We start from the raw sequence: 14,907 nt of genomic DNA, 5'->3' as shown, positions 1-14,907 counted from the left end.
AGCCTTTCAGAAGCGAGGTAACTTGTAATTTTGGAAGTAATTTGAAATGAATGAGATGGAAGCCCGTTATTAGCTGCCTGCCTTTGACTGCCACTGAAAGACTTGCCTAGGAAAAAAAAATTTGGAAAAGCAATAGGAATTCTAAGTGAAGGATCCAACTGTCTTATTCAGAAAGAACGTGGATTTGGCTTAATGTTTACATTATGTAACTTTGCCCTTCCATTCAGAGAGGGTGCATCTAGATAAAGAATAGGTTATATACAATCCTAAGATGGGATATTTACAGCTCACCTGATGCACACTGGCTTCCTGCACGGGCATTCGCTCAGTGCTGTAATGTGCTTTTCATCTACTTTCAAGCTTAACTTGCACTCAGATTGAGTTGTCTGTGGCAATGAATTACCCCAAGATTAAAAAGCATGTGAAATCAGTTTTAGCTATTCTAAATAGATACTTGACATAAAAGGCAAGAGAGCCTCCTTTAAATGAGATGCATTAAATTCTTTTAATTAAAAGCTGTTCCTTCAGTTAAAGGCTGATTGATGTTTCGCTGCACGCAAGTTGGATGTGTGTGTAGGGACAGAAAGCACTTTACCATGCGCGCGCACACACACACAAAACCTGTGTTAACTCTCTGCGTTCATTTCAGGTGAATCTGCAGCTTCATCCAACTCCTACTCTCTTAAAAACATTGAAGATGTTAGAGAATTCTTGGGAAGGCACTGTGAGAGATTTGATAAATACATAAGCTCTTTCTACAGAACCTTTAAGGAACATGAAAGGAAAAGCCTCCGCCACTACATAGTCAGTACCATTCTTGGTGTTTCATTTACTAAATACAGTTAACTTCACTGCTTTTGATATTGCTGGTCTGTGTCAGAGCAGTCTATAGTTGAGGAAGGTGGGAAGGGAGAAAGAATTCTTCATTGTGACTTACCACATCTTAACTATTATGTAAAGGCATTTTTTCTAGCTGAAGGTCTTGCCACAGAGCACTCTTTTAAGGCAGGGAAGGCTTCCTTACTTTGCTCATTTATGCTTTGTTGCCTCAAGTCAGATATACCTAAATCTGATTGCTTTTTTTTCCTCTTCTGCCCCCAGGATTGTGTCAATGCACTTTATACCAAATGTCTTCAGCACCTTTTGAGAGATTCGCACTTGGTAAATGCTCACTGCACTAAATGCACAGTACGTGGTGTTACTGAAGCAATAAACCATCTAACTTGCTGTTTGGCTTTCCTTTTCTAGAGGATGCTTGCAAAGCAAGAAGAGCAGATGAATGTGATTAAACAAGCAGTTGAAGTAAGCATCTGAAATGAAGGAAAATATTAACAAGCTATTTTTAACTCTCCCTTTCATGCCTAAAGTACTCTTTTTTTACTTCCTGCAGATGTACATGCACCATGCTATTTATGATCTAGTCTTTAAATATGTGGGCACTATTGAGGCAAGTGAGGTAAGTTTTTCTGATTACTAAAGATTAGTTACGTTAATGTAATGCATTTTAAAAAAAAACTGTTGCCTTTCTATTGATTAGGATGCTGCTTTTAATAAAATCACGAGGAGCCTTCAAGACCTGCAGCAAAAAGACGTTGGAGTGAAGCCTGAGTTCAGGTGAGAGAGATGGTTGTGGTCTCTTTGAGGAGTTGCTGAGGTCTCGTTTTAAATAGGTGTTAGGCCAGCCAGAAAGTGGTGGTGTTCAGACAACAGCAAGTTTTTCTTTATACTTCATTCCTTTGAGATGGAGAATTAAAGCTTTGCAAGTGCTGTTTTAGGGCAGTCTTCGCATCGATCGCTATCTCTTTGCTTTACATTCTTAAGCTTCCCTCTCCGCCTACAGGGTACAGAGGTGAAAGCGTACTTGCTCTAGAGATGGAAGTATTTAACACCATTCTTCAATTCAGCTCTGAATGAGTTAAAGCTCAGGGTTTGGGCATCCTGCACAGCAACTCTGTGTGCCAACCATCTCTTTCAAATTATTTTGTAGTTTTAATATACCACGAGCAAAGAGAGAACTGGCTCAGCTGAACAAGTGTACTTCCCCTCAACAGAAGCTGCTTTGTCTACGAAAAGTGGTACAAATTATTATGCAATCTCCTAGCCAAAGAGGTCAGTAATTAGTGAATTAATAACTTGATTTTAAACTTTTTTCTTAACTAGTACACACAAAGCACTTCTGTATGTAAACAGCTGCTTGAATAGCTCTTGTGGATTAAGCCCAGTGAGACTGGGATCTGACTTGCAGGTCTCTGAAATGGAGGCAAGAGAGACTGCAGCGATTTCTTGTGGGGTGACGTAGGGTGTTTGGGTAGCTTGTGTGTGTTTTAGCTAGAGCATGTGAGAAGATTGCATGTGGTAGGGCACTTTCTCCTGCAGAAGAATTGACGGTGATCCATTTCAAACACTGAGGATTGCTGCTAGATCATTCTTGGCTGTCCATGCTTCTTGATAATCTTGAGAGCAGTATTGAGATGCGTGTTTTGCAAAATGCGGTGTTGGTGGAGAACAAAAACCTTCTACATGCTGCACTTGGAGTGCTACCATGGACTGCAGAAATGATCCTGTGATGGGAAAGCATGGGTCTCTTAACCTGATACTCATTTTATCTAGCCTGGAGAGAGAAGACACTTCCACTAAGCAAATGGAGTAGTACAGTGAGCTTAAGCTTTCTCTGCTTCATCTCTTCCTTTCTTGAGGGAGAATCCTGGTTTATGGAAAAGTGTGTCAACTTAGAAGGTAGTTTCTGCCCTCAATTTCAAAAAGCTTGAGCTAGTGCTCTGGCTCTTCCTCTATAGGAAGGAGGGGATGCCAGTCAAATACTGCTTTGGACAGCACAAGCTGTATTTGTTTTTTGGCTCCTGACAACCTGTTTTAGAGGGAGATGGAGAACATTTGAAGGGCTGCCTGGGTTACTCAATGCATTCTCTACTAGTAGAGCTGGCCCTTAGTCTTAGGGGGCAGAAGTCCATTTATGGGTCTTGCTCTTGATTTGAACCATGACGTGACTCAACATCAGATGTAAATTCCTTTTTTAGTTAACGTGGAAACCATGTGTGCGGATGATCTTCTCTCTGTTTTGCTATATTTACTTGTGAAAACCGAAATCCCGAACTGGTATGTAACTATTTTGGCTATACAGAGCTCCACTGTGTGATCTTATAAGTCATGCTGCTGCAGGGGCAAGTGTTCTGAGCGTGTACTGATAACTGACTGAAAGCGTAGGAGGGGCTGGTGTGATGTGGAAAACTATTAGTTGGACAAACAGCAAAGATGTGTTACAGGTGGGACCTAATTAAGGACTAATGAGGAACTTGAGTGCTGTCTTTGGATGTTTTGATTCCCAGCCTAGAAAAAAGGTGTAATATGGGGCCATCTCTGTACCAAATCAGTAGAGACTGGTCCTTCCTCCTCTGTGTTTGCAGCTGTGAAACCATTAAACAGCTTCTACTTGTTTGGTACATTTCAGAAAGAGAAATGAATTTGAATGCTTAATTGCTTGCTACTGGCCTGTACCGTTGTGTTTCTCTTTGCTATTTGGTTAAAGTATATCTACACCTTCCACCTGCACCTGGACTGAATTTTACTGTTGGTGTATCCCATACGAGATTAGTGTTTTTCCTTTAATTTGCAGCTATCACTTCACACTGGTGCTTGTAATGCTAATGCGTTTTAAACAGGTGGAACGATCTCCTGCTGTGGTTCTTATCCTGTTCTTCGTATTTCTTGTAACTAATTAATTGCTTTTCATCAAGTAGTTAAGAGAAGTTGAGTTCTGATCTATCTACAAAGCTCAGAACAGCCACAGTATTGCTAGCCTAGCAATGTTTCTAGAAGCTTTTTTTTAAGCCACCCCTATTGTCTGCCTGGATTGCCTAAACTGAGCTGTGTATTAAGATGTTGTGTTAGTGTCACCTTACTTGTAGTGGTTCATGGCCTTAACTTTTCATTTCAGGATGGCCAACTTGAGTTATATCAAGAACTTCAGACTTTGCAGTTCAGTGAAGGATGAACTGGGATTCTGTCTGACCTCAATTGAAGCTGCGATAGAGTACATACGGCAAGGCAACCTCTCAGACAGATCGACAGTAAGCTACTCTTAAAGTCTGTGTGTTTGAGTTTGTAGGGCTGTACCGCTAGGGGAGTATATCCAGCAAATCCAGTCCAAACCTTAACGTAAGAGTTCCTCTTTTGCATTTATAGAAATGAGTTGAGGTCGCTATACCTGGAACAAATGCTAAAAGGATCTAAATGATTATTGTGAGGCCCTAATCCAGTAGCAATACTCGTTCACTCTGCACTCAAGAATTACAGAGCGAATGAGTATTACTACAGGAAATACTTAAATGTCAAGTCTGCTTCATCTAATTAGAGGAAAAACGACAGCACTATTTTCAGCGGCTGAGTCTTCAGTAAGTTTAATATTCCCTGTTTGTACTCTTTCTGTCATGGCTGTGAAAGCGATGCAGTACTTGAGGATAGGCATAGCTTTAAACAGTTTTTTTGTTGATAATTTATAAACAGGAGATTGCAGTGTAATTCAGAATTATTCTGTAAATCTTCATATGCTAAAAACAACACGTTCATGGTGCAGTTCACTGTGTGGCATCAAGGTGATGATATAATGAGAGTGCAGGACTTTGCTAAGGTGGCGTTTGAAGGTTGAATCCAGCTCTTGGGTTCTCTAACCTACCAGGGACAGGATGTTTATGAATGCATGAGTTATTTCCAACTGGGCAACCAGACCTTCTGTCAGTCAGATCAAAATCCCCGCAGGCCAGCTGGGGATGATATTGGTGTGACTTTAGAAACTTCTGTGATTTAAGAACTTTGTAGTTTATTTCTTAAAGGAATCGAGTCTTGTTGCTCCTGCAAAACTTTCTACTGTTGTGAAATTAGGTTTTCCTGATCTGATCTGGAAATCAAAAGGAGTGAACTTGGAACCAGAGTGAATTCAATGTGTCTCAGTCTGCCCAGCTACAAAGCACTGGAATCTGATTGCAGGGGCCAGAATAATGGCAGTGTGCAGGGCTTGGGATGGGACAAGGTGGGGCACGGGCTTAAAGAAGAAGCACTTGGAGTAACATTTTAGCCTTTCGTTAGTTTTGGTTTTGTTTTTCCCTCGACTCTTCCTGTGAACCTGTCATGCATAGGCTTGTTTTGTACATAAAAAAAAGCACTCTTTCCCTCTGTGTGAGAAGATTGGTATTTGTCTGTAATGCTGTATGGAATTGTTTAAGAAAAAAAATAAAAAAAGTTAGTTTAAAAGGAAAACAACCCGCCAAACACTTTTGCTTCCTGCAGTTACTTGGCTGTCCTTAACACTCAATATACAAATAGCGATGCTGGTGCTCTGGATGGAGAACTGGAACCAAAGTAAATAGTCTTCCACAATGCCAGCAAGCTGAGAAAAAGAGCATAGTGCTCTTAAAGTTCTAGAAAAAAACTATTTCTTTTTAATGCCTGGTCCTATCCCTCACCAAGGTGGTCCTGTCTCTCCTTACGTAGCTAAGGATGGCAGTTTTTAACACTGGTATTGACCTTAAGTGGTTAATTTAAGTGCTGTGCCGTTAAGATACTTTATTTCTTTGGGTGGTGTCCGTCTTGAAAAATGAACTACATCTTTGAGAAGTCTAAATGAGGGCTGTCTCTTACTGCTGATGCTGGTGTCTGCACCGCTGTAGGAGTGAGCAATAAGTGTTTCTGTCCGTACTACAGCTGGATAAGTTCCAGACCTAGAATGCCGGCCTCGAACTTTCTCCCTTCAGTGTGTGTGCAGCAGGCACTCCACCTACATTCCTTTTGTAGGAACCAACAGGGCTTGAAGGCAGCAGCCTCAGCCAAGATGGAAAACAGCAGAACCCTGAAGACAAAGAAAGGGATACAGTTGAAAAGGAAAGAGCTATACCCACCCTTTCCTATCATGTAGCAGGAGGGAGAAGGTGGCAAACCATGAAAAGGAAGAAACTCTATAGCAAATAGCCACTTCATAGGAAATGGAAAAGAGTAGCGAGGAGGTGGAGGAACGTAGGAGGGGCTCCTGGTAGCATTGTCCTCCCTTCATGAACCTTCCACTTGACATATTCCCTTTATTCGTTGAACAGAAAGCTCTTGTCCTTTAGCAAAGCAGCAGCGGTGGCTGTCACAGTGATGCCCCATGATTTCCATTTCCAGATGGTGCTGGAAGGGCTTGTGGGATTTGAGTGAGCGGGAACATCGCTGTGCCCTGGGGCTTCATTACAGCCCCTTGTGTGGCTACACTTAATTTTATAGCTGGCTTCAGATGGCACTTCTGGCAGCTCAGTAATGCTGTTGTCTGATCACTAATGAAGCAACTACATAAAGAAAACTCAGTAGGGAACTAATGTGCCCTGTAGGATAATAGGTGATAGCCCTCCTGTTAGTAAGAAAACTGCACTTGGGAGGCACCTGCCACATCCTTGCCCAAGGTCAGGGCAGTCTTGGAGAGGCATTTAACTTCTGCGAAGGAGAGGAGCCTGTAACTGATAGCATGAAAGAGTCCATTGTGTTTCCTGGGAGTTATGAACCTTGTTCAATTAGAATTCCAGTTAATAAGTATTGGGCTTCAGCTATGTTCCTGTGCACAGCTACTGTGTGGTGAGCCCGGCTAGAGAACTGGAGAAAGATGTAGAGGAGGGAGTAGGAGCCAGCAGTGAGGGACCAGGCAGCAGCGGGGAAAGAGCTGGAGGAAGCGCGGGTGGGAGAAGCCAGAAAAGGGAGATGAACACAAACTGAGGTGAATAAAGTGTTTGGGAGTGAGTGGAGAGAATTTCCCCAAGTCATCAGCTGTGATCTGTGAAAGTCGCCTTGGGCAGGTCCTTACACACGTCCACCCCCGCCGGCACAAACACTTCATTTCCCTGGTGTAAAGAGGATTATTAGATGAAAAGATCATTAATGTTTGGATGTGTATTTTACAGACAATACAGATTTAAAACACCCCCGAGTCCCACTCAATGCAATCTCTTTTGATTTTTAACTTGCTTCAGTGCAAGTACAGCTCGTACAAACGAGTTCTGTCTTTGAAGGCCCAGACTTGCTCGATACTTCATTTGCCTTTTGAAGACATGTGGTTTCCCCTGGGATGAGCTCCTTTTATTCCTGATTTATGTAAAAATAAGGTGATACCTCTGCATAAGGGTTGCTGTCTCAAGTGACTCCAAAATCATTATTGCACTGAGGGAACACTTCTCTTGTGAAATGCACTGTGCAAGGAACGGGACTGAAGCTACAGTAGAGAAAACTACTTAGGGAAATTATTTCTGGTTACACTGAATAATCTGTCCAAGGAGACTGGTGTGATGTGTGCCCTGTAATTCTGACAAGACGTGCTGGAGGATCTTTAGGTGAAGTACTTGGCCTTGAAAAGATTGGTGAGGCTTTGTCCTCCTCCTGTATCTCAATACAAGCAACTTCCTGTGGAGTGCAGGTCTGAGGTGGGTGGTCTGTCTCTAGACCTCACAAATGTGTTTTTAGTGACATTATACTACACAGCGGTGTGTATCTACTTATTTCTTTGAAGAGCAAGTCTGTGGGCTTTTAACTTTTGGAATCCTGAATTGAAACTGTTTTAGGTTTTTCAGGCGTCTGAGAGTTCTTAAGTAGTAAATCATAGAATCGTTATGATTGGAAAGACCTCTAAGATCATCAAGTCCAACGCAACACCACCGTGCCTACTAAACCATGTCTACATCTACACGTTTGTTGAACACATCCAGGGATGGGAGCTCCCCACTGCCCTGGGCAGCCTGTTACGGTGCATCACCACTCTTTCACTAAAGAAATTTTTCCTAATATCCATTTTAAACCTCCCCTGGTGCAACTTGAGGCCATATAAATACAGTGTTTAATGTTTTCTAAAAGTTAATTCCACTGTTAAGAGATTTTACTTTTGCTTGGAAATGAGTGCATAGATAATCGATCTGTGGTTTGTTTTCAGGAATCTGAGAGCTTGTGTGACAAGCTGCTTTTAAGACAGAGGATGAACTTGCTGTCCCAGATGTCTGCCACTCCGATAGACTGCTTATTTAAGGTTAATAACTTTTATGGCAGAATATGTACGTACTTGGGTATTGCACATTTCTGTCTCTCCCTTCCTGCCACTTTCTGAAACGCAAGGCAGTGTTAATTACATCAGCTCTGCAAAATGTGCTGTAGGAGATGCTAAAAGCGTGTTTGGAATCTAGTGCGTTTCTGTGTCAAAACATTACTGAGTTAATGTGATCTCATGGATTTCAGCACCTATTATAAGAAATATGGAACCAAATGTGGATGAAGTGCTGCAGCTGCTGGTTTCGATGGGCCTGCGCAGTGCCCAGATGGGATCTTGCTCTCTGGTTGTCTCTCACAGCTTTTAGTGTTTAAAGTTGAAAGAGTTTTCTGAAATAACTTAGCTGTGGTCACCTGACAGCTACATTGTATTGTATGTTAAACCCATAGTGTCATTCTAAAAGAATTTTGCCTCTACAAGGAGACAAAGCAGAGCTTCTAATTATACACATTCACAGCTTATGGCTGGAAACTCAGTAATTTAGAGAGATGCTTTTGCACAGAAGGAGCCTAATTTCGTGACTGAGTCTAAAGGGAACAATAGGAGTGGTTTTAATTTTTTATAGTGAGTGAAGTAAGCCAAGAACAGATTCTTTTTAACGTTGAATGCCCATTAGGGGGGTTTGTGCTGTGACATTGTTCATTTCTCCTTTCTAATGCTTGAACATGTCTTGTATAATGGGTTCCTTTCATTTTGGGCTTCAGTTAATTGCTCTTATTTTTTTTGTGGTTTGTGTTTGTTTTTTTCTTAAAATGAAGCTTTTTCTGTTGGTTCCTCATTCTCTCTCTTCCCTGGGCTTTCTGTAGCATATTGCTTCAGGTAATCAGGAGGAAGTGGAGCGATTGCTAAGCCAAGGTGACAGTGATAAGGACACTGTACAGAAAATGTGTCACCCGCTCTGTTACTGTGACAGATGTGAGAAGCTGGTTTCTGGGTAAGCACTTTCCGTCTTTGCCAAGACTCAAAAAGCTACGTAAAAGTCTTCATCTAAGATGTGCTTTAGGAAGGATGCTCCTTTCGCTTATAGAAGAGTTGGTAGCACATTGGGATGTAGTAGAGAGCCTGTGTTCATGTGGTTTGAAAAAAAAAATGTTAGGAGAATGCCGAGTGCCTCGGAAGCAGCCAGTTCCATGATGGAGGCTGCGTGTCCTTTAGTAAATGCGATGTGAAATGTTTCCTCTCCTGAACCTGCCTTACGTATCTGGGACAAAACCACATCTCTTCACAACGTGTCAAACACTATAGAATAATTTGTCAGTGTGAAAGGATAAAGGATAACAAGTTCCAAAATCAGTTTTTTGTCATCCAAGGCAATTTTTGTCCTTCCTCCTCGCTGCTGCTGGGCAGGTAACTGAGCTGCTTCTTAACCCTTGTGTTTTAAAGGAAACTGAATGACCCTTCCATTATCACTCCACTGTCCCGAGATGACCGGGGCTACACCCCGCTTCATATAGCTGCTATTTGTGGTGAGTACAGGCTTTCTTCACTAGTGTTTTCTATGCCTTATGGTCCCTGTCTTTACTTTAGCATGTTTTCCGACTTCGCACTGAAGAGTGAATTTTCCATTAAATCTTTTCTGCCGATTTGCCGTGGAAGCTGGTGTCTTGGTCCAGACTGACATTGTCGTGTATTCTTTTAAGCTCAGTTTCTTTGTTTGCTGGCTGTTTCCTTTTGCCTTAGTGGTTACCCCAGTAGTTCTTTCTCCAGCTGTGAAAAAAGTGAATGTGCCGTCAGAAACCAGTCTTGTTTTAAAGGACCGGCAGATTGAGAAGTTAATCTTTTCTCTCTCCTGCAGCTGTGTGGTAGAGCTGTACCGGCTTCTATCCTGTAATGTTCATTATGTCACTGGTCTTACATTTATTTCTTAGTGAGGTTTTTTTTTATTAATAATTTCCTTTTTTTTATCCTTATCTTGAGTCCCAGTAGGAGGATGCTTTGTGTGATGTCTGTTTTCTATTCTTTTCTTACTCATAAGATACAAGCACATCTTGCTTTTTAGCTGGGTATTGTTTTATAGAATTTTAACCTCGAATAATCTGCAACAAAAACCCCCAATACCAGCAAAGTGAATACAGTTTATAGAAACATAGTGTGCAGAAATGCAGGGTATCTTGGTTTATCGTTGATGTTTGAATTTGAAAAGTAGCTATTTTCTTGTGCAGAGTTTAATTCCTTCTTTGAATGTCTTCAAGGGCAAACGTCGCTAGTGGATTTGCTGGTCGCCAAAGGAGCCGTTGTCAATGCCACAGATTACCACGGTTCAACTCCCCTGCACCTTGCCTGCCAGAAGGGATATCAGAATGTTACAGTAAGCACCAAAAGGTTTAATCAGAGATAAAAAGAAATACTTAACCTAAATAATAGATACATGACCCTTGCTAAACTGTCCTGTTGTTACTGTCAGTTAGATCTGTGGAGAAGCTTTTCCCTGAGCTGTGTGTGCTCTCAGAATTGAGGATCTTTTATCTTTGTAGTTCACATGATATTTTTTCCTGTAGTGTGAGATTTTCAGCCATTTGTGATAACCAAGCGATTGTCAGCTTGCCTGATAATTCCCCCGTTGTATTAATAAAAGTCTAATGCATAGTGCAGATAGAGAGCTGTTAACATCTCTGCTCTTAAGCCAGAAGAGCCCTTGCAGTCTCTGGAATGAGTTAAATGGCTTCACGTTGTGTTTTTGATAGTGTTTGTAACTATATTGTGTACTTGAATTTTATATAGATGAGATGCTGATGTTAGTGCTGTTGAAATTGAGCTGTGTGTTCGCTTACGTAGGCTCTTAAAATATAGGGTGAGTTAATGCGTATCGCAGTGTTTGCTGCAGTAGATGATTCATTTTTTCAACAACAACTCTGAATATGGAAGAAGCAGCTTTTATTTGGTTCTTAAGGTAGGGCGAGGCCAGTGCTGTGGTGTCTGACAGGAGAGATGTAGCTTGATATTCATGAAGTGCTTCGTCATGCTGGAATCCACAGAGTAACAGTTGTTTGTCCATTAATTTTTTAGTTACTTAAATGTCTACTTTTATTTTTCTTTCAAGCTTCTCTTATTGCACTATAAGGCGAGTTCTGATGTTCAGGACAATAATGGAAATACTCCGCTTCATTTGGCCTGCACTTATGGCCATGAGGATGTAAGTGATTATTTTGTAACAAACTAAATGGATGTTCTAATGGAATGGAGTTAAACTGGGATGTGAATTTGTACTAAACTGATATTTTTTAAAGTAAAGAAAGAAACTTTGGAGGCCAACTCTCTAACGCTGTAAATTAGGGCTTTATTCAGTAGTTCATATAATTCACATTAAAGATAGTAGCATTGTGCAAATTTACTTGAGTTATTTAACTCCTTGTTTAATGACACTGAACCATAAAAGCGTGCCCTTTAGGTAAGGGATTAGATGAGTTGCAATGAAAAAAGCCCTTTTAGGATTGCACGTATTTTATGAATTGAGAGATTATGATTTATTGATAGCTTTCCTTCTCTTTCCAGTGCGTCAAAGCTTTAGTCTACTACGACGTACATTCCTGCAGACTGGATATTGGTAATGAAAAGGGAGACACTCCTCTCCATATTGCTGCTCGCTGGGGCTATCAAGGGATCATAGAAGTGCTCTTGCAAAATGGAGCAAATCCAGAAATCCAAAACCGGATGAAAGAGACTTCCCTACAGTGTGCACTGAATTCCAAGGTATTCCTCGTTATCTTCCAGCTTGATTTCTTTCTGCTGCACTTCCACAGAGCTGTAGGAGCTCACCTGAAAATAGGACTTTGAGGTCTGGTACCGTTAAAGTGGAAATGCGTGTTTGCCTTTAAGGAAGAAGGATCATGTTTTAGATCAAACAGCGTGAATACAGTCTGTGGTGTAGAACATAAACTTGTAAATGGGTACTTTTAATCTGCTCCGTCATAATCTGTTACTAATATTAGGTTGTCAGCCAATTTGTGTTTCAGTCCGTAGATTCCTCTTTAAGTGGAGTTACACTGGTTGTCTTTATTAATATTTTAATGCAGATTTTGTCACTGATGGAATTAAACTACCTAACATTCGAAAGAGGACAGAGCGCTTCTGAGGTAACAACCCATCCAAGTTGCTAAGCTTTTTATGCATTTTTTTTAACCTGCTTATCCTGATCTGTAACTTTTTTCTGGATTTGTTGGGCTTTTTTTCCCACTTTTAAGTCCCCACTTAGGTCTCCTCAGCGCTCAGCAGAAACTTTCAGCAGAGGATCGTCTGTCTCGAGCCTCTCATCAGCCTCAACTGACGTAAGGCAAGAAGAAGTAAAAAATAGCTGTAAAGAGGTAAGACTGAGGTATGAGTTTTTTGATGTTTAGCAAAGTGAGGGGACCTAGAAGAATGATGTTTTCCAGCACTGTTTTGAACTACTTCTTCAGGAATAGCCTTCTGTCTGGTTTGGAAAATTACACCCTCAGGTGCTTGTCCTTCAGGATCTAAACACTTTTTTTTGTGTGATATCAACTGCTCTGCTGGTTATTTCTGGGGAAAATTGAAAGCATATTGGGAGTAGTTCTTCAGATTTACTGCAGATAAGTACATGATTTGAGAATTTATTCAGATTTACGAAATTATAGTCGCATTCAGTGCCCCCAGGACTTGGCTGTCCTGTCAAGGAATGAAGTTTTCAGCTTACAAAGTCTGTCAGGGAAGAGAGACTGGTACGTGCGAGCTGGCAAACAGCTTAACGAACTAGGCTGTTAAGAAAAACTTTCAAAATAGTCATAGGAAATCAGTTTTGTGACACGTGAAGAAGTACATGCTCTAGACTAAATATCTTGCACATATGTGTGCAAGATCTCATATGTGCTGATCGTGCTCTGTCCACACCAAGATGCTGTCCTCCGAATTTTTTCATGTCAGATCCATGCATTCCATTTATCCGCTCCTATGACTGGGATATCACCACTCCTTCCAATGCTTCTCTCTATATTTTTTCCCCTAATCCTCCTGTTTGATATTTTTCCAAATGAACCTCCTTAATGTTTTTGTTTCTCTCCGTATCATTCAAATTCTTCCTTTCTCTGCTATTAAACCTTCTCTTGCCAAAAGTTGTCGTTTTCTACAAATGTTTAAGAAGCTCAAAGATGTAAAGTTTGCCTGGACAATATTACCTCATACTCCATTATCCATGACTCTGTGACAGCCTCAGGGAAGGAGTGTCGCTCCCTGTTTGTACACTTTAGGTAAGGTCTAACATACGTAAAAGTTCACCTCGTAGATTGGGGATTTATTTTTCCTTAAAGGAACAAATTTACCGCTAAGTCTGTAGTTCAAACCAGGGAAAAAGATTATGAGGAGCTTACACCTCAGATTCCCGGGGTTAATGACCTTCTCCCGTAATCCAGCTTTAGTGCATTCCTGTTTGCCAAGTTTCACATGGGCTCACTGCTCTTATTCTTCCTCAACAAAGAGTCTGGGGCCTAATCCCGAGAGCTCCATGAAGGGAATGCTGCTGGGAATAACGGGTCGTTTTGCAGACTTCAAGGCTTAGACTGTGGATTAAGGGGATGCAGTTAGGTCTTTATTAATCAATACTGCTGGGGAATTAAACTCTTCGCTTAAATGAGCCGGTCACAGTGTACGTCTTGTATGGGGCTTCTTTGCAACTCCGGAAAGAGCTGGGTGTGTAAATGTGGAGCTTCCCCTGCTGGAACTAACAACTCCTTGCGTGGTTTCTGTTCAGCAACAGAAAAACTGAGCGTGCGAGTGAACTGCAGTAGATTTGTTTCATCTATTTTTACACCCAAAGGAAGGTGCTTCTGTTCCGTGGAGGGGTGAGAAAGCAAGCTGGAAAGATGTAGCAGACATTTTGCCCTGAGTAGTCTTAATAAATTATCTATTGGCTGCATAACAGAGTGCTTTGTGCGTCTCCACTGTGAGGGCCCGCGGCAGGTTTTAGGGCTATAACGAAGTTGTTATTTTTGGAAAGAAATTGTCAGAGCTTGTGGATCACTTGTCGTTACTCTTGGGCATCTCTATGTGATAGGACTTGCTCCTGAAAGTCATCAAGACCTTTACGTTTTCCAGTGACGTTATCCTATATGATTAGGGAGGCACAGACCTCTCATGTATATATAGTCCGGTTTAGGTGTACGTGTGTATGGACTGGGGTTTGGCTCACCCACCTTCAGATGGCTGAAAGACGGGTGTCTTAACTTTAGGCGTCTGTTTTCCTTCCTTGGGCAGTGGAGAGAAATCAGTCCCTCCAGCGGGCAGTTAACGCGCTCAGTGTGACCTGAGTTGTACTCGAGTGTCGTTTGCTGACTGGGTTCTGTTCTGTAGTTACTGGAGAGGGAATTCAAATCCCTGGCGTAGATTTTGACAGCTAACTTTTAGACTTTCAAAGTTAGGCAAGAGGAATCCTACGTGAGTGCCTGACGCATGGCTTCAGGGAGCTTCAGCTTCTGTTAGAAAAGTAGGAATAAAATAAAGCTTAGCAGCTTTGCTAGCAAGCAATGAAACTGGATGGGCGGATTGAATCCAGCCTCTGCTCTGTCACCTGAAGGTGTCTGCTGTTCTGCTAAAACCCCAAAGAAAGAGGTCACACCAGTAAAACACGACTTCCTTTTAGTCTCATTCTTCCTCATTTGCTGTACCAAGCGCTGCTGTCACAAATAAAGATTGAAATGGTCGCTGTTACTCCCTGACACCTTCATCTCGCAGGGTGTTTCTTGACACTGAAACAGCTTTGTTTACTCAGCAGCATCCTTGGTGATGGTGGCTCGGTGCTAGAGTGATTTGCTGTAATGCTGGAACAGACTTTCCCAAAGCTTATTAAATGATTCTCCAGTCTGCAGAGGCCGGATGAGTTTCGTGCTGAT

At 41.6% G+C, this 14,907-nt stretch overlaps 1 protein-coding gene across 1 annotated transcript in view; it reads left to right on the top strand.

The window, feature by feature from the left end:
* Window positions 1–14,907, top strand: part of ANKRD27 (ankyrin repeat domain 27) — a 38,000-nt gene that overhangs the window by 12,423 nt on the left and 10,670 nt on the right. Inside the window, 16 exon segments of the mRNA XM_054078397.1 lie at window positions 650–804; window positions 1,102–1,161; window positions 1,249–1,302; window positions 1,391–1,456; window positions 1,538–1,614; window positions 1,988–2,109; window positions 3,036–3,114; window positions 3,953–4,085; window positions 7,958–8,050; window positions 8,875–9,002; window positions 9,452–9,534; window positions 10,261–10,376; window positions 11,109–11,201; window positions 11,561–11,758; window positions 12,082–12,141; window positions 12,250–12,369. Of these exon segments, the coding sequence (XP_053934372.1) occupies window positions 650–804; window positions 1,102–1,161; window positions 1,249–1,302; window positions 1,391–1,456; window positions 1,538–1,614; window positions 1,988–2,109; window positions 3,036–3,114; window positions 3,953–4,085; window positions 7,958–8,050; window positions 8,875–9,002; window positions 9,452–9,534; window positions 10,261–10,376; window positions 11,109–11,201; window positions 11,561–11,758; window positions 12,082–12,141; window positions 12,250–12,369 (1,637 nt within the window).

The sequence above is a fragment of the Cuculus canorus genome, chromosome 13, assembly GCF_017976375.1.
Source record: "Cuculus canorus isolate bCucCan1 chromosome 13, bCucCan1.pri, whole genome shotgun sequence".
Lineage (NCBI taxonomy): Eukaryota > Metazoa > Chordata > Aves > Cuculiformes > Cuculidae > Cuculus > Cuculus canorus.
The sequence above is the reverse complement of the archived record's forward strand: the minus strand, read 5'-3'. Positions and strand labels throughout refer to the sequence as shown.